The following is a 20,962-nucleotide window of genomic DNA, read 5'->3' on the forward strand; positions in this document are numbered from 1 at the left end:
TCCACTCCCATAGGTGGCGGAAGAGTCTCCTGATTTTACATCAAACCTTAGGGAGATTATCAGGAAGGAGGTGAAAGATTCCCTGAAATCCCTGTCCCGGGGGGGAGCCTTCCAAAAGAAGAAGGGAGCCTAGCGCCTCAGATTCGGATTCGTCCGCTGGCCCTAGAAGGGAGAATGACCTCCTAAAATGCTAACAAAATAAAATAACATTTTACAAATGGTGCTGATGTAAAGCGGACATGTGGGAAATGTTATTTATTAATGGTTTGCTGTGGTATAACCATCTGGATTAAATCATTCAAATTTTGAAAATTGCTAATTTTTTAACATTTTTCTCAAATTTTTGATATTTTTTATAAGTAAACACAAAACATATTGACCTAAATTTACCATTATCATAAAGTATAATGTGTCACGAAAGAAAACAGTCTCAAAATTACTGGGATTTGTAGAAGCATCGCAGAGCTACTACCACATAAAGTGACACTGGTCAGATTTCAAAAATTTGGCTCCGTCACTAAGGGGTGAATATGTATTATGTAGCTATAGATAGCCATTATAATGTGGTTTGATATTACATCATGGCAGGGCTCCTTTGGGTGATCCAGCCCACTATTTATGGCCATTGTAGCACACGTCCATTCCCCTGTTTGCATAATTGTACTTTACTTTGATGGTTTTATGTTGTTTAATAAAGTTTATGTTTTATGGGACTATATGGCTGCTTATTTTTTCTTTTTTGTTGTTTACATTTGTTGGCATTTGGTCTCTATAAGTCCTTTATGCATGTTTGCTATTCTTTATTATTTCCATTGTGGCAAATTCTATGTTTTCACTTGACATGCTTACTTCAGTACTGTTATGTAGCATCAGCTTGTGCAAGATGCTGGGACCAACGTCTCTGCTGAGCAGGCTCCTCTGTGGCAGGGGAAAAATGGGAGACTGCACAGGACATGGTTTGAGATTCCCCCTGTGCGGCGGTGGGAACTTGACACCCAACAGACTGTTTATCGGAAATCTAGGGAGGTAATGTAAATTCCTCAACTTCCGGGAGACATTTATTCAAAATAAACCAATGTTTTTTGATTGTACTCACTATCTCCTTACTTTCTACACAGAAAGTTCTCACAAGGGGAATCTTAGTTAAGGTAATATTGGCTTTACTCTTCTTCTTTAAAAGATTATCTCTACTGATACTCCTTGCCCTCTCGTCACATCTTTTGAGGATTTTATTAGGGTAAATCCTCTGTTTCAATTTATTTTTCATTTGTTTCAAAGAAATATCTAACTGTACATCATCACAAACTCTTTTTTTCACTTGTAAAAACTGGCTATAAGGTAAAGCCTCAAATAATCTATGAAGATGTGAACTTTCATATCTTAATCAATATTTTTTATCCATAGATTTGACAAATAGTTCTGTTGAAAGAACCCAATTTTCACATTTCACAAGTACGTCTAAAAACTGAATTTCTATCTCTGAATAAACTAACGTGAATTTTATTTTTTCATCAAAGCTGTTTAAAAACAGCTAGAAATCCTCAAACTCAGATATAGTGATTTTCTTAGGTATGAACATAATATCAGCACACTGAATAATGTAAACATGTCCATTATACTGCTGGAAGAACGCCATAAAAAAAACAACATTATTTCAAATTCGTAGCTTTTTGTTCACGCCTCCTAACAAAAAAAAAAAAAAAAGTAACTAGAAAGGCATATATAAATAAAAAACAAAAACTCAGTTTACAATGAAGATAAAAATAAAGACGTTAAGGTTATTAGAATATGAGTGACCAAAAAAATAAAGATTTTTTAATTTTTTTTGTGGAAAAATAACAAAACTTATAAATATGGTATAAATATGATTATATCACCCACCAAATAACGATAACATGACAGTTATACCCAACACTGACTGGTGTTTAAAAACAATATTAAAGCAAATTCAGAATTTATGTCTTTTTAATTCGTTTTTCCTCCTATAGAATGTAAACGGGATCAAAAAATTGTACGTAAAGCAAACTGTTACCAGCAAACGATACAGATTTTCATGCAAAAATAAATCTTCATACAACTTCACTAACAGAAAATTGTAAAATTCTGAGTTTACATTGTTAATTTTTTTTAAACATTATTCACTGTGAGTTAATTTTCATGTTATCTTTATTCCGTCAGTCATTATGACCATAACAATCCATTTTCTATATTGCTTTTTATGTTTACTTTTATGAAAAAAACGACTTAAAAATATTTTGGGAGCGTCCCATATTCTTATATCCATAACATATAATTTTCTGTTTTACTCGAGACAAACACTCTTCATTACTAAGATACAGGTCTGTATTATTCATTTATTTATGTATTTACAATATTTCCCAGTCTGCTTGGTAGACATTAATGATTAAAAAAATGAATATCATATAGTAGTTTTATGTCATAAATCCATCATATCAGGATTTTTGGTCTCTGAAGATACCTCGTCTTTCCACGGCAGGTGCATATACTTCAGAATGTCAATGGCCGAGCCTCTCTGCCCGGCATTTATTTCCAGCAGATCCCAGAACATTTCTCTGGCCTCCACTGAAATTTTCTGCCATTTCTGTGGAGCCTTTGACAGATCCCTTCCCACCTGCCACCAGGCAAACCCTTTATAATATTGATCTCCACGTACTGCTCCACGCCAAGGGAAGAGTCCAAAAAGAGCAAAATAGAGAACTACACCAAAAGCCCAGACATCAAGACTAGGATGTAGCAACAACTGATCTCCTGGTCTTAAGCAGCAGTGCTCTGGGGCATAGTAGGGTTTATACCAGGGCACAAAAGGAACATATGTGCCCTGGAGCCTGGTGAGGCCAAAGTCTGCCAGCTTTATCCAGTGACATTCTGTGTCCATCAGAAGAATATTATTCGGCTTGATATCCCGATGAACCATTCCTCTGTTGTGCATAAAGTCCAGAGCACTGGCGATCTGAGGAACACAGCGCTTCAACATGTCCTCCTGCATGCCGACCTAAGAAAGACAACAGGAGATCACACAGCTGAACAGGAAAACGTATCTGATATAAGGGGACAGAGGACTTGTAGGTATCTTCTACTAATAGATATAATTCCTGCCATCATCAGTTCTCCTCTGCTCTTCATTAGTGATATTCAATTATGTGAGATTTCCACTAATAAGTAGTGTTGAGCATTCCGATACCGCAAGTATCGGGTATCGGCCGATACTTGCGGTATCGGAATTCCGATACCGAGATCCGATATTTTTGTGATATCGGGTATCGGTATCGAATCAATAGGGATGTGTAAAATAAAGAATTAAAATGAAAAATATTGATATGTTCACCTCTCCGGCGGCCCCTGGACTTCACACTGCTAATCGGGAGGCTTCTTTGTTTAAAAAGCGCGCCTTTCGGACCTGTGAATGACGTCCCGGCTTCTGATTGGTCGCGTGCCGCCCATGTGACCGGCACGCGGCCAATCAGAAGCCGCGACGTCATTCTCATTCACAAAACTGCTAATTCTAGGAATTGAGGACCTGCGAATGACGTCGCGGCCTCTGATTGGTCGCGTGCCAGTCACATGGGCGGCACGCGACCAATCAGAAGCCAGGACGTCATTCACAGGTCCGCTTTTTAAACAAAGAAGCCTCCCGGTTAGCAGTGTGAAGTCCAGGGGCCGCCGGAGAGGTGAGCATATCAATATTTTTTATTTTAATTCTTTATTTTACACATCCCTATGGATCCCAGGGCCTGAAGGAGAGTTTCCTCTCCTTCAGACCCTGGGATCTATCAGGATACCTTCCGATACTTGATGTCCCATTGACTTGTATTGGTATCGGATATCGGTATCGGCAATATCCGATATTTTTCGGGTATCGGCCGATACTATCCGATACCGATACTTTCAAGTATCAGACGGTATCGCTCAACACTACTAATAAGTAAATGTCTCTCACATAGAGGATGTTACCAGCTCACAGATTCTCCTCCACCCTAAACCTGCCTAATTATGGGGTCCCATACTTCTACATCCCGTAATATGAGGTTTATATCTCTGTAGAAATAGGGGGATGTTAGACATCAGATCTACAATAAGACCACTATTTTTTCTAAGATAGTATGAATAATGTTTAGAATGTGTAAAAGTGGAAAACAGCAGCATAAGATCTTACTTTAGGTTTAATGATGGACTGGAGATTTCCTGCCGGTGCCACTTCCTGAACAAACACAAAATCCCTCCAGGAAGACATCTATTTTAATCTTATTTAGCCGGTTTCGCACCTCTTCTTGGGTTAGATTGGTGACCCTTAATATAGGGTTTTCATTGTTTCTTGGGATTTCACCTAGCATTTCATTTTCCACCGTGAATACCGTGGAGAAGGTGTTTAATATGTTAGCTTTTTCCTCGTCATCTACAACCATTCTTTCCTCACTATTTTTTAAGGGGCCTACATTTTCAGTTTTTATTCTTTTACTATTAGGGGGGCATTCTTTGCGTCTGGAGGAGAGAAGGTTTTTCCACCAACATAGAAGAGGATTCTTTACTGTTAGGGCAGTGAGAATCTGGAATTGCTTGCCTGAGGAGGTGGTTATGGCGAACTCAGTCGAGGGGTTCAAGAGAGGCCTGGATGTCTTCCTGGAGTAGAAGAATATTGTATCATACAATTATTAGGTTCTGTAGAAGGACGTAGATCTGGGGATTTATTATGATGGAATATAGGCTGAACTGGATGGACAAATGTCTTTTTTCGGCCTTACTAACTATGTTACTATGTTACTATGACAGTCCTTGGATCCACTGGTTAAAGTGGGTTCTGAGTCCATGCACCACATCGCCGTAGCTGTCATGTGGGCCACGTTGGAGGGTCCGGAACTTTCTACGGTACACCTCGGGTGTAAGCTGGTACTTGGCTATCAGGGCCTGCTTGATGGCCTCATAGTCTCCATCTTGTTCTTGAGGGAGGGCAGCAAACGCCTCCAGAGCTTTGCCTCTCAGCCCTGGTGTCAGGTATCATGCCCATTCATTTGTAGGCAGCTGTTACTGTCTGCAGGTTTTCTAAAATGCCCACAGAAAAGTGTCCAAGTCTCCATCCTTTTCCATCACAGGAAAGTGCTCGGGCCGGGGCTTCGGTGTCTGAGTGCTGCTGGGCTCACGGCTGGACTGGGATGACCCCTGCATTTGCAGTCGGGCTAACTGCAGCTGGTACTCCCACTCCGCTTGCCGCTCAGCTCGAGCCTCAGCCTCCTGCCGGTATTGCTGAATCAGCTGCCAACGTCCCTCATGGTCGTCAGTGGGGAATTCTTCCAAGGCCGCCAGCAGGTGGGGGTCCAATTCGCCCTGATTGCTAGTAGGGCCGGCATTCAGTGGTTGGATCTCTACTGCAGCACCAACTCTGCTCGTGCTGGCTTCTTCGGCCTCTGGGTTCTGAGAGTGGTCTAGAGCGGCTTCCCATTGCACCAGATCTGCGACCAGTTGGGCTTTGTTTTTGCCTGCAAAGTCAATGTGCTGTGACTTGCATAAGGCAATAAGGGTGTCTCTGGTCTGCTGCTTATAAAAGGCTTCTCCCAGCCCAATCATGGTTGCCAAATAAAAGATAGGACAGAAAAACAAAAAGAAATGGAAGGGATAATTACCAGTACACACAATTGTCTCAGGACTAATAAACACTGAGTTCGCTCTCCAAACTTATTTGCGCAGAGTCCTCACAAGAACTTTGCAAGTTTTTAGTGAGAGGAATGATTGCTCAAACCAAATCACTAATGCTCTAAGATCCTACCGCCTTGCCACCAATATGTCACGATTCACACTGTGACCGTCACCCCCACATCACAGATCGGAGTGACTTTAGGCCAACAGACGGCTATCACATGTGCAGGGGGGGCTTATCTTAGTTATCCCTCCACTCCACAATGTGATGAAAAAACACAAACAAGGCTATTGACCTCTTAGTCTTCAGCAGGGGCTTATTCTACGTATACCACTGCTTTTCAATATACCACAAACTGCAGGGATTTATGTATATCCCGCTTACAGTTCCACTTGAAACTTGCAGCTCTCTGGAGCCCCCCTTACTCTCAGGTCAGATTAGGTACTGCACTATTGGGAACGCTGCAGCGACGCGATTAACTACTCCCACTCAGGCAGGAACAATAATTATCAATGCCGCAGTTGCTACAACGACACCCAAAGGCCTGCACACGGTAAGCTGCCACCAGCTTCGATTAAACGGGTCCAAAGCTAACCCAAAACAGTAGCGAATTCCCTTCAGGAAACAGGGTACGTTTTAGAGCAGGAAGAACGAAAACTAGTAATTTATATATTTTACTCCGTTAAAATTAAGGCAGTGTTTATAAAAAGATGTTACGATATGAGACAATTGAAATATGTACAAGGTAAATTATAAAATAAGCAGGGATTAAATAAGAAAAGGTACAACTCACATGTTCTCACTTCATATCAGGTAAAACCATGCTGGGGGGCGGAGCTCCCCAAATGTCCCAATGCATAGTGTGGCTCCAGTCCTCAGGCAAAAAAACTCAGACTGCAGGCTGGGTTAAGTGTGGGGCTTATATACTTCAGCTTCATCACCTTACAAAAGGGTATGAGTTACGATCGCCCTCCTCTTTCCTCAGCTGTAAGTTTTCTCCAACCATTCTTATGATTGTCATATTTTCGCTGGAGAATCTGGCAGAGTCATAACACACCCCTCATCCATCTTGTATTAAGATTTGCTCTTCGTAGATACTAAATTCGGGCTAGTAGTTACACTCCGTTCCAGAGAAATCTGTATTTTGTTACCCGGTGGAATTAGAGGCTAGTGCTTATAGGGGCCGATATGTCTGTCGATGGAGATTCACAATATATCCTTATTATTTTTCTAGGCCCAATCGTTGGCCCAATATCCTACCATAACTGAACAAAGAACCGCATGGCTTTAAAAAAGCTATCAGACCAGCTCTAGCTGGAGAGAGAATTGTGCTGCTACAAGCGCACTACCCTTTCTGGCTTGGGGGGGAGGATAGAGCATTGAGAAGAAAAGCTCCACTCACACATTCCATCAACACACAAAGAAGAGCAGGGGGGGTTCAATGCTCACCCTATATGTGCTGGCAGAGAAACTAAACTTATTATATACATTTTCCTAACAAAGAAAGAAATGGTCTGTGAAGCCCCAAAATAATTATCCTCAAAACATTAAAAGTAACGTGTGATTCCTGGCTAACGGTAAAACTTTACTTGATTTTTTATTGGTAACAATTTGTAATATAATGACAACTTTTTGATCCCTTTCACAACCTTTTGGGGTCAAAATGAACCATAATACTTCAAATTCTGAGTTTCCATTGTATATTTTTTAAAACACCATTCACTGTGAGTTAATTTTCATGTTATCTTTATTCCGTGAGTCATTATGACCATAACAATCCATTTTCTATATTGCTTTTTGTTTTGTTACTTTTATGAAAATAACTTAAAATATTTTGGGAGCGTCCCATATTCTTATACCCATAACATATAATTTTCTGTTTTACTCGAGACAAACACTCTTCATTACTAAGATGCAAGTCTGTTTTATTCATTTATTTATTTATTTACAATATTTTCCATGCTTGGTAGACATTCATGATTAAAAAAAATAAATATATTGCAGTTTTTAGGTCATAGATTCAACATATCAGGTTGTTTTGGTCTCTGAAGATACCTCGTCTTTCCACGGCAGGTGCATATACTTCAGAATGTCAATGGCCGAGCCTCTCTGACAGACATTTATTTCCAGCAGCTCCCAGAACATTTCTCTGGCCTCCACTGAATATCATTCGGCTTGATATCCCGATGAACCATTCCTCTGTTGTGCATAAAGTCCAGAGCACTGGCGATCTGAGGAACACAGCGCTTCAACATGTCCTCCTGCATGCCGACCTAAGAAAGACAACAGAGGAGATCACACAGCTGAACAGGAAAACATATCTGATATAAGGGGACAGAGGACTTGTAGATATCTTCTACTAATAGATATAATTCCTGCCATCATCAGTTCTCCTCTGCTCTTCATTAGTGATATTCAATTATGTGAGATTTCCACTAATAATTAAATATCTCCCACATAGAGGATGTTACCAGCTCACACATTCTCCTCCACCCTAAACCTGCCTAATTATGGGGTCCCATACTTCTACATCCCGTAATATGAGGTTTATATCTCTGTAGAAATAGGGGGATGTTAGACATCAGATCTACAATAAGACCACTATTTCTTCTAAGATAGTATGAATAATGTTTAGAATGTGTAAAAGTGGAAAACAGCAGCATAAGATCTTACTTTAGGTTTAATGAGGGACTGGAGATTTCCTGCCGGTGCCACTTCCTGAACCAACACAAAATCCCTACTGGTCTGGAAGAAGATGTCGTGAGTAAGGATGATGTTCCGGTGGCCACTGAGGGTTTGTGAAATGCAATATTCCAGGAAGAAGTTGTATTCCGGAGTCTTCTTCTTTGACATCATTTTTATTGCCACGGTCTGTCCTGTTGAATCAACATTATAATTATTAATATGTATCACCCTCATACTCCATAATACTGTCAAAACTATACAAAAAACCTGATCAATCACTTTTCACAGGAACATTCACAAGATTAGAAGGTAGAGGTGCAGAATTCTCATCACGTGTGGTGGATAGGATACAACTAGGGTCATACTTAAAGACTGTTAACTAGTGATGAGCGAGTATACTCGCTACTCGAGAATTACTGAGCATGCTTGGGGGGTATCTGAGTATTTCGTTGTGCTCAAAGATTTAGATTATATCAACGTAGCTGCTTGATTTGCGGCTGCTAGACAGCTTTAATACATGTGGGGGATTGCCTGTTTGTTAAACAACCCCCACATGTATTCAAGCTGTCTAGCAGCCGCAAATCCGCAAATCATGTAGCTGTGTCAACATAAACTAAATCTACGAGCAAGCCGAAATACTCGGAGACCACCAGAGCATGCTCATGAAATCTCTAGTAACGAGTATTCTCGCTCATCACTACTGTTAACAAGTACAGTTTGTCAGGATACAAAAAGCCTTCACTTTCATCTTTCACATTTATCTAAAACCGCCCAGATGGCTCAAACATCTTCATCGTCATCATCCATCATCATCATCTCACCTGAATGTTTGTGTTTTCCCATGTGTACATTTCCAAAGGATCCAGTGCCAAGTTCTAGCAAAAGTTCAAAGTGGTCGGTCACTTCCATCATCTTCAGGTCCTTGGAAGTCTCTGATATACGATGAAGAAGGTGTTTGGCCATGTTCTTGTTTGCTTCCTTGATGTTGGCGGCCATTCTGAATAAAATGAAATGAGATATGGTATTGAATATAGAAGGAAACTTCTTACAGACCCATAATAACATACTGTGATCACCACGTGTAAACTTTGGCTATAAATACACAGTTGTATAATAGTGTGCAGTCACTGTAATGATGTTCCGGCATTGTATAATTCCCCAGAGATCTGCAGTAATACCGTCTACTACATCCTGTGCAATACTTATCATATATTCACCTTTATAGATGGAGATAGAAGATGTCTGCTGCTATGGAAAGAGATGATAGTCAATGCTGAGCTCCTCCTGTCCACCAACAAGTCTACAGCTCGATGCTCCTCAGAGGCCAATACTGATCACCACTAATTCCAGAGTGGAGTAGATGTCACTGAGAGGAGGAGACCTGTTATATCTGGGAAGAGCAGGGGGTTGTTAATGAGACGGACATTGTCATTGGCCAAGACTTACTGTCCCCATTTACATATGAACTGACCTCCATAAGTCTCTGGAGGGAGAATGCTGGGTGATTACATATGAATGGGGCCTGTGGATGCGGCTCAACCAATGACTATGAGAAACACCTGAAAATGTCCCTCAGATCCTATCTTAATAGTAAACGTATCACATGTGAGAGAAATGTCTGAGAAAAGTCTCCAAGATGGCATGCTAGCTTTATTGTGGACTTTGGCTACATTTGCATATGAATGGTGAATGAGAACCATAGAGTCCTCTTTGTAATGCTGGGCTGAGACAACAATAAGGGATGGAAACTACCTGTCCTGCCCAGTGATACCATCCACCATTGTGCTGGTAATGAGGTAAACTAAATAACTAAATGTTTTCAATGTATTATTTCATGAGAGTTTCATGAAGTCAAAAGACAAATCTTCTAAATTACTCAATTATCACATTATTAAATCTATTAGTGCCACGGCCATGTTTACCTGGTTAATGGCTGTTAAGTGCAGTGTTTGCTTCAAAGTTCAAAGTGCTCAACTGTGTTATTTAATAATGCTGTAAAGCATTCCATGGTTTGTACATCTTGTATATGCCTGTGTAATTCATTATTTGATGGGGGTTATAACAACCTCCATTTACATGCTACTGTATTAGACATCTGGAAGCAGTGGCTCTTTATATTTTAAACAATATTAAAGGTGTACAAAATTGCAGTGGTGTATTGGTTGATTATTATTTGGCGTGAATGCCACCCCCATGGCCATCCCATCCAAGTTCACAAAATATGAAAAATTTTAAATTATGTGTTAGCTTTTTATTGCTGATTGATGTTCTTTTCTTTTTTACATTTAATTACAGAAGCATCCAGTGACATTTGACTGAGAATAAAGAATGAGCAAATATTAGAGAAAGACATTTCTTTAAAAGGTGTGTGTATATGTCAGTAAAAGACACATTCAAGAAGTTTCTATAAAGGATAATTGCATCAGCATCTCACTAATTGGTAAAATGAAATGAAGATACGGAGGTAAGTAGATTTTTTTTTTAAATTGGGTAAAGAACATTTACCTGTAGTCACAAGAGATCTAATATAAACCTATGCATATCTTGTAACAATGTAAATACATCTAAATACATTTCTTTTGTATCACTGTTACCCTCCCCCACCCATATACTGACTAGAGATGAGCAGATCTGTTTTTTAGTCACAAAACAGGTTTGTTTTTTAAATATTATTGAAATTTTTGATGACTCAAATAATTTTATTTTTTATTACATGTCTTCCACCAAGTAAACGGCACCGCTATGGGCGCAAGTCATGTACCGGCTTCTGCTAATTTGTTTTTAGTGCAATGGGAGAATTTCCATATTTGATTAGCTGATTTTGTATATTTATCACATTATATTTTGGGGATGGTTTATTAATTTAGTTTTGTGAGTTAGTGGAAAAATGCTTTTTACATTATTTCATTTAAGCATTATATACTGGAGCCAGTTTTGACCTATATTGAAGACTATTTGATACTTGTTACGTTAAATTTGCCATACCTTTCTTATTTTTGGGGCAATATAGCTGTAAAAGGGTTTTTTAAGTGTCAGATGTATTTGTTAATTGTATCAGTTTTTTACGTGAAACTTATAGCACGATTTTATTAGAACTTTGTTGGAAGGGAAACAAAGAAAACAGTAATTTTTTTGCATTTTATAGTTGACCTTATCTGCTGTGCTGCAAAAATAACACAGTGGCTGTATTGAGTAGGTCAGTACTAATATGGTGATTGTAAATTTGTATAATCTTAATTGTTTTTTTATGTTTTGTACAATATGCACTTAAAAAACACCTTTTTATACAGTTTTACAATTTTCTGTTAGTGGAGATGTATGAAGATTTATTTTTGCATGAAAATCTGTAGCTTTTGCTGGTAACAGTTTATTGTACGTACAACTTTTTGATCACGTTTACATTCTATAGGAGGCAAAATGAATTAAAGACATAAATTCTGAATTTGTTTTAATATTTTCTTTAAACACCAGTCACTGTTGGGTATAACTGTCATATTATCTTTATTTGTTGGACGATATAATCATATTCATACCATATTTACATGTTTTGTTATTTTTGCAAAATAAAAATTTAAAAAGTCTTTATTTTCGGTCATTCATAGTCTGATAACTTTAACTTCTTTATTTTTCTCTTTATTGTAGATAACGCTGATTGAGACTTTGTTTTTTGCTTATTTATGAATTTATAGTGACCTTTTATTTCTTTTTTTTTGTTAGGAGGAATGAACAAAAATCTACAAATTTGAAATAGTTTTGTTATTTTTATGGAGTTTATCCAGCAGAATAATGGACATGTTTACTGGATTCAGTGCTGATACCATTATGTTCATACCTAAGAATCACTATTTTTTTAGTCATATTGTTAGAGTCATTGCTTTTTATTTTTCTGAATACAGATCTATATGAGGACATGTTTTTTGTGTAACAGACTAGTTGTTTTGGTGAAGCATTGGGACACATTATTTTTTCAATTTTAGTGAGGTAAGATGATGAAGAACAGCAAGTTCAGCAGGTTGTAACTTTTCCCTTTATACGGCATTCATCGTGCACAATAAATGACAAGATTGTTTTACAGCATGGGTCAGATCGGGCAAAATTCAACATCTCTTACCGTTTGGATTTCCCAATGAATTTGATTTTCAGAGAAGTTATTCTCCATGAATTGAGTGTCGCTTATTATTTCTTGAGGTCTCTCCAGATGCCGGAGCATGATGAATGTGAGATACGATATGATACGATACGATACACTTTATTGATCCCGTGGGAAATTATGGTATCACAGCAGCACAACTTAAATCATAAAAATCATAAAGGAATTACATAGTTGACATGACAGTTTGTTGACAGAAGAACATTATACATTATACATTAGAATAGGACATACACAACGAGTGAACTGAAATGTAGAGAAATAAGTAGACATTCACCTCGGTGGTTTAACCCTAATGTTATTGTTGTACATTCCCATGGCAGTTGGCACAAACGATTTCCTATATTTTTCCTTCTTACACCTCAGGAGTATAAGCCGGTTGCTGAAGGTGCTCTTCTGTCTCATGAATAGCTCATATAATGGATGTGCATTATTGTTTATAATTGCCATACACTTTCTCAGAGTTCTTTTCTCCACTACCTCCCCAAAAGAGTCCAGATTGCAGCCGACAGCAGAACTTGCCTTCTTAATAATCTTATTCAGCTTATTAGTATCAGAGGCCCGCACACTACTACCCCAGCACGTGATTGCAAAAAAGATGGCACTTGCCACCACAGACTGGTAGAACATTTCTAACATTTTGCTGCACACATTAAAAGACCTCAGTTTCCTTAGGAAATACAATCTGCTCATCCCCTTCTTGTAGACAAACTCTGAGTGGCATCTCCAGTCCAGTTTTCTATCCAAATGGACCCCCAAATATTTGTAACTCTCCACCTGCTCTACCTCCTGACCAGCAATAGTGATCGGTAAGCATTCCATCTTTATCCTCCTATGGTTGGCCACCAACTCCTTGGTTTTCTTAACATTTAGTTGTAGATAGTTACCATTGCACCAATCCACGAAATTTGACACCACCCTTCTGTATTCCTCATCCCTCTGATCTCCCCTAATACAACCCACAACCACGGAGTCATCCGAAAATTTTTGAAGGTGGCAAAGTTCAGATTTATACTGAAAGTCTGAAGTATACAGTGTGAATAGAAAGGGCGCAAGCACCGTTCCCTGGGGGGCACCTACACTGCTCAATAATATGCTTGACACCACTGCTCCCATCTGTACAAACTGTGGCCGGTCTGATAGGTCGTCAGTTATCCAATTTCTCATCCCCTCCTCAACCTTCATATCAGTCATCTTTTTGTGTAGTAAAGGTGGCTGCAGGGAGTTAAATGCACTCGAGAAATCGAAGAACATCGCTCGCACCGTGGTTCCGTCAGTCTCCAGAAATGAATGTACCCTATGTAACAGAGAAAGGATAGCATCATCCACCCCCAATCTATGTCGGTAGGCAAACTGAAGGGGATCGATAAAAGCATTGACCCTCGGTCTTAAGTGAGCAAGCACTAATCTTTCCAAGGCCTTCATAGCGTGAGATGTTAAGGCTACAGGACGATAGTCATTTAGGGTTGCAGGAGAAGAAGTCTTGGGTACCGGCACCAGACAGGAAGTTTTCCATAACACTGGTACCCTCTGTGTTTGTATACTTCCATTAAATAGGCGTGTAACGACAGTACACAGCTGGTCTGCACAAACTTTAAGGACACGTGAGCTGAGTCCATCTGGTCCTGCAGCTTTACCAATGTTAAGTTACAACACAAACAAAAAAACATGTATTGGGGGCAGCATGTTTATATCGACTGGAGATGAGCGAATATAACTAAGTGCAATCCAGTAACCCATAATGATGATATCACCATACTGATCAATTAGTCTTTATCTGTCCCTTTTATTTTCCTGTTGTCGCAGACTACTATGACCACGTGTTCTCCCCATGACTCATCTCTGGAGACTGTAACATACAGACATCTTTTTCTTATCGCTTTTCCGGCACTTCGCACATATTCTCCACCTTTACACAAACCATATAATTCTACGGTCACACAGTGAGAGCTGCTCCGGCCAATTTTCCAGCAATTGGTGACCTGGTTGCTCCAGGAACTAGATGTGTTTGCTATTGTTCCCGGGATGACATTGCCGTCTTCATTGTCACTTGGGGCAGGTGCTCAGGAGGATCCAGGGAGCTGGTTTGCTATAAAGCCAGTAAAATGTCAGATAGGCGTGTCGGAGGGGCAGGACCGGGGTCACGGGGCTTCCGGCCATTGCAGTGCTCACTGCTCTTCTGCAGCGTTAGCAGATACGTTCTGCCACTGGCCATCTGCTACACTGACGAAGGTCACCGGACAGAAACGGCTTCACTTTTTGGATTCCCGGCACATTAAATAAATTCAAATATAAAAGTCGTCTCTGATTTTACTGTGAGAAGTTTTTTCACTACAAAGAACAGTGAAGTCAGAGGTCTGGTGATGCCGGAGGTCCTGGCCACCCACGACAATGATAGTGAGACTTTACATTGAGACATTTATACCAGAATCTGAATTGGGAACTCAGGAGTAAAATTTCGGAGCACAAAGGGCAATCATATTCAGTCACATAACACTTTTGTTTTTAAATTATTAGAATTTGTGTTGAGTCATAATGATTTTATTTTTTATTGCATTTTTTACAACAAGTAAAAGACACCACTATGTGTTTGGTTTGTGCACTTGTTTCTGCTAATACATTTTTGATGTAATGGGGGAATATCCAACATTTACGAGAATTGGAAGAAAATAAGTGGCGCACACCACTGCTGCATTATTGTGTGATTTTTTTTTTATCCCAATGTATTATGGGAAAAAGAGTGAAGATGTACAAAGTGTGCTACAGATGATTTCCGTATAATTTCTCTTCATCTGGCCCTAACATTGCACTTCTATGTCTTCCTGTTAAATTCACAAGTCATCATTTACTTAATTACATAATTCAACTGACAAGCCAATTTATTCTTTTTCCTGCGATTCCGGTGTGATTCCTCCATGAACTGGTATATCTCCTATACTATTACCATCTGGAAGAATTGATTTTAGATCACCTTAATCTTGAAATTGTTTATTTAATTCCTGAGATTGATTTAAAAAAAAATTGCACTTCTGTTGATGCAGAATAATCACAATCATTGACTGTATGGTGAGAATATTTAATGTAATGTGGCTGATATCTATCAGAATGTGAGTGAATTTGTTGCCATTGTTCTTCGATATCCTTATTTGTGTATCTGACAATCCATTATTTTAATTTCAACATTCAGCCATTTTGTTTAGTTCTCTCCCATTTTGCTTGTAAATCTGATATGAACGTCATTATGGTGTAAGAAGTTTACAAATTCAGTAAATTCCTGTGGATCACCATGCCATACTATAAGAAGATTGTCTTTACATTGTAAGAATAATTTGACATGTAATGGAAATGAATTGCTCAAATTAAATATCTTTCCCAAAACAAAGTATTTACATAAGTCGTGGCCATTTGTGTAGCATGTTATATATTTAATGGTTTCAATCACTCCAATTAATTAATACCAATTATTGAGATATTGATATGCTTTCACTCAGTTTATTATATAATATACAGTATATCTGTACTTTCAAAGAGTATAGCAGAAGGTCGTTGAAACTTGTTCAACCACATGGTCAATTGTCCAGTGAGAGCATATAAACTGTTTTTGTTACACGTATCTAACGATTAACATCTTCAGCACCAGAAGAAACTAAATCCATTTAGTATGGGACAAATCCCACCATCTGTAAAGAAGACCTGCAATTCATTACCCGACGTGACTAACTCCAGGTCTTCTAGGGGAATGTGACACCCTCGTGACATCACAGCAGGTGACCCTGGTATGTCATGTCAAATCCAACTCACGATCACGGAAGTGGAAGGCCACGATTACACACACATGTGCTGGAACATCATATCCGGTCCCAACCTCTGACCAAGAAGCAAACAACCACAATTACATTTTCCTTTTTAGCGTCAATGGACCAAGGATTCCGAGCCAGTCTCCCATGCTTGTATTTGTCAATCCTCAAGCGATCCAGCACCTGCAATCTGATGAGGACAAGTACATTCAGCTTAGAATGGCCATTGACAGCACATGTTGCGTCTCATCTGGTCCTAACTTAAGAACATGGGTGCAGTCAGCCGGAAGCAGAGCGGCACCCCCTCTATTACGTGCAATTGCATAAAAAACAGTGTTAGGCCGGGGTCACACTTGCGAGTACAATATGAGAAACTCGCACGAGTCTCTCGTATCAATACCCGGCACAGCCGCTGGCTCTCAGGAACGGAGCGTTCAGCTGATTAGAAATACATGCAGCCGCACAATCCGGTCCCGAGTGCCGGCGGCAGTGCCGGGTATTGATGCGACAGACTTGTGTGAGTTTCTCGCATTGCACTCGCCAGTGTGATCCCGGCCGTAGAATGAAGATGCACTAGAAGAGCCGGATTCGTCACCATGATACTCCTGGCCTGCCTGCTGCATTCCCCGGCGATGCCTCTTGCCAAACCCCTAGAGAAACTTCCCCAGGTAAGAAAACATGCACAAATGAGGTAGGTCTCTCTTATGAAGAGATAACAACACTTAGAAGTTTTCCTTTTTTACTCTGTAGGTTTCGTGTTACTGTGGGCAGATCATCTCTCTACAGTGAGGTCAGGGTGTAGGGGAAAAAAAAGAAAATGTAGATGAATCAAAAGGGAAGTTTAACGCGCATGTTAAAGTTACAATTTATGGCTAAATCAAGGTAACAAACATTAATTGCATATTTAAGAAGAAAATTTACTACTAAAATATGAATCAATATTGAATTTTAATAGTAAAAAAAATATAAAATTGTACATTACATTTAAAGTGGTCTTAAAAAAAAAATGTTGAGCACCACACCCATAACAGTATCATGCTTTTCAACTGAAATTATTTTTTTTTGCCAAACGTCTTCATGTCATGTGTTAAAAATGACTGCTTGCTTCTTCCTTTGCTAAAGGATTGTTCTGAAGACCTAAGTTTTTCTGAAGAAATTTTCCTATTTTTCAAGAGTGGTTTTCTTCTGACACACCTCCAAAGTATTTTTTTAACTTTTCCAGCTTTTTTGAACTGGTGAGGATCACAAAGTGATAAATGCTGCCTGTAGTTCTCAAATGAATTCTGGAACACTTAGAAAGTTCAACATTTTGCTTTGTGTCCTCAAGTTGATCTTTGTTACTTAGTCCTCGGTCAAGTGGCAGCTTCTTGAAATCTCTACTTGTTGATGGTTTAAGTGAGTGTATATGTAGATGTTTGCTGATAGTAAAATAATGAATATTCAACTGGTTGTCCAACTTAACTTTTCAGTATCATAACCATCCATAATTCTTCGGAAAGCCTTAGAGACATCCATTAATCTTCGGAAAGCCTTAGAGACATCCATTAATCTTCGGAAAGCCTTAGAGAGTTCTGAATCTAGGCAGGATTATACCTCATATTTTAATAAGAAAGACCAAATATCTTTGATAAGGTTAAGACGTCTTATTTTTAGAACTTCGCAGTTATAGTGACAAAGTTTCGGATTCATTTTTTGAGCCAAAATTAGAAATGAATTTGAAAAGAAACAGGAAATATAAATGGACTTATGAAATAATGGATTCACACATCACAATGGGGGATACACTTGAATGCTAGAGGAAAGCAACAAAAACAAAACCCAGATAATTACACCACATTCTGAGTTGGAGAAATTTGATCGATACAAATATCCATTAACAGAGTATATTTTGGGTGGCATCAGCTTGGATTTGCCAGATGTCCAAATTATAAATACCTGTGACCTGTGGTTAACCTTGACCAGGATCAATGGAGGAAAATATTGTTGATATAAGCAAAAAAAAAAAAGAACAGCCATGTTATTTTCAAAGCTGTGAAACTGAATTATCGCTTACTTTTAGGGGTTAATCATATAAGTGTAATAAGGCCAGGACTCAGGGCTATTACCGTGTACATAAGAGAATATGATGCTGTAACTTTCGGTAATATCTAAGGCACGATCATTCACTAACTGTAGTCATACATTCACAGAGAGAGACAAATAAAGGATTACACAGAGAAAGGTTGGAAACAATAAATACACCTAATTTCCAATAACTTAAAGAATCCACAGAAGGAAATCGAATCAGATGCTTTAGCTTTGGTACAAATGATTAGAACATGCTTAGGAGCCATCACTCATTGTGGACTTGTAGCCAAAAATTCTACAACAGAACCGCAATGTGTGAATGAAATCTAACAATGTTCGATTTGTTCTAAATCTGGAGCATCGGATTCTAACTTTAGGATTTAAGGTGATCAGAATTATACATGACATTTCTTTCTGTGTAGATGATCCAAGTAGTAACGTTTCTCCTTGCGGAGAACACATGTCAAGCATGCCGAGATGAGGAGACTTAAAGCCGCGATGCTTCTCTGGGAAATATGCAAATAGTGATAGAAAGCAGAGGGTGGTTATAAATGGTATAGTCTCTAACTGGGTCGCTGTGGCCAGTGGGGTACCGCAGTTGTCGGTATTGGGACCTGTTCTCTTCAACATATTCATTAATGATCTGGTAGAAGGTTTACACAGTAAAATATCGATATTTGCAGATGATACAAAACTATGTAAAGCAGTTAATACAAGAGAAGATAGTATTCTGCTACAGATGGATCTGGATAAGTTGGAAACTTGGGCTGAAAGGTGGCAGATGAGGTTTAACAATGATAAATGTAAGGTTATACACATGGGAAGAAGGAATCAATATCACCATTACACATTGAATGGGAAACCACTGGGTAAATCTGACAGGGAGAAGGACTTGGGGATCCTAGTTAATGATAAACTTACCTGGAGCAGCCAGTGCCAGGCAGCAGCTGCCAAGGCAAACAGGATCATGGGGTGCATTAAAAGAGGTCTGGATACACATGATGAGAGCATTATACTGCCTCTGTACAAATCCCTAGTTAGACCGCACATGGAGTACTGTGTCCAGTTTTGGGCACCGGTGCTCAGGAAGGATATAATGGAACTAGAGAGAGTACAAAGGAGGGCAACAAAATTAATAAAGGGGATGGGAGAACTACAATACCCAGATAGATTAGCGAAATTAGGATTATTTAGTCTAGAAAAGACGACTGAGGGGCGATCTAATAACCATGTATAAGTATATAAGGGGACAATACAAATATCTCGCTGAGGATCTGTTTATACCAAGGAAGGTGACGGGCACAAGGGGGCATTCTTTGCGTCTGGAGGAGAGAAGGTTTTTCCACCAACATAGAAGAGGATTCTTTACTGTTAGGGCAGTGAGAATCTGGAATTGCTTGCCTGAGGAGGTGGTGATGGCGAACTCAGTCGAGGGGTTCAAGAGAGGCCTGGATGTCTTCCTGGAGCAGAACAATATTGTATCATACAATTATTAGGTTCTGTAGAAGGACGTAGATCTGGGGATTTATTATGATGGAATATAAGCTGAACTGGATGGACAAATGTCTTTTTTCGGCCTTACTAACTATGTTACTATGTTACTATTAGGGTTGAGCGACCTTCACTTTTATAGGATCGGGTCGGGTTTCACAAAACCCGACTTTTGGAAAAGTCGGGTCGAGTGAAATCGGCCGATCCTATAAAAAAGTCGGGGTCGGGGTCGGCCGAAACTCGAAACCCAATGCAGTGCATTGGGTTTCCATGGTTCCCAGGGTCTGAAGGAGCGGAAACTCTCCTTCAGGCCCTGGGATCCATATTTAACTGTAAAATATAGAATTAAAATAAAAAATATTGCAATACTTACCCTCTGACGCGCCCTGGTACTAACCGGCAGCCTTCCTCCTTCGAATCCGCGCTTCTAGGACCTTGCCGTGACGTCGCGGTGACGTCGCGGCTTGTGATTGGCCGCGCGGCCACCCATGTGACCGCTCGCGCGGCCAATCACAAGCCGCGACGTCACCCGCGACGTCACCGAAGGTCCTGGAAGGGCTGATTCTTAGGAAGGAAGGCTGTCGGAAGGAAGCAGGGCGCTTCCGAGGGTGAGTATATTCCTATTAGGTATTCCTATTAGGTATATACTCACCCTCGGAAGCGCCCTGCTTCCTTCCGACAGCCTTCCTTCCTAAGAATCAGCCCTTCCAGGACCTTCGGTGACGTCGCGGGTGACGTCGCGGCTTGTGATTGGCCGCGCGAGCGGTCACATGGGCGGCCGCGCGGCCAATCACAAGCTGCGACGTCACCGCGACGTCACGGCAAGGTCCTAGAAGCGCGGATTCGAAGGAGGAAGGCTGCCGGTTAGTACCAGGGCGCGTCAGAGGGTAAGTATTGCAATATTTTTTATTTTAATTCTATATTTTACACTTTAATCTGAATTCCGATACCAATTCCCGATATCTTAAACATATCGGGAATCGGGATCGGAATTCCGATTCCAGATTCAAAAGATCGCCGACTTCATGGCCGACCCCCCACTGGGGTCGGGTCGGGTTTCATGAAACCCGACCTTGCCAAAAGTCGGCGACTTTTGAACAATTTCGACCCGTTTCGCTCAAC

General features: G+C 39.8%; 1 protein-coding gene across 1 annotated transcript; it reads right to left on the reverse strand.

The window, feature by feature from the left end:
- Positions 1 to 2,437: 2,437 nt before the first annotated feature.
- LOC138657867 (serine/threonine-protein kinase SBK1-like) lies at positions 2,438 to 12,545 on the reverse strand. Its single transcript, XM_069745491.1, has 5 exons — positions 12,447 to 12,545; positions 11,716 to 11,738; positions 9,157 to 9,332; positions 8,324 to 8,526; positions 2,438 to 3,013 (listed from the first exon to the last, which is right to left on the reverse strand). The coding sequence occupies exons 1-5, from the start codon at positions 12,543 to 12,545 to the stop codon at positions 2,438 to 2,440; spliced, it is 1,077 nt and encodes a 358-aa protein (XP_069601592.1).
- Positions 12,546 to 20,962: the final 8,417 nt, after the last annotated feature.

The sequence above is a fragment of the Ranitomeya imitator genome, chromosome 1, assembly GCF_032444005.1.
Source record: "Ranitomeya imitator isolate aRanImi1 chromosome 1, aRanImi1.pri, whole genome shotgun sequence".
Taxonomy (NCBI): Eukaryota; Metazoa; Chordata; class Amphibia; order Anura; family Dendrobatidae; genus Ranitomeya; species Ranitomeya imitator.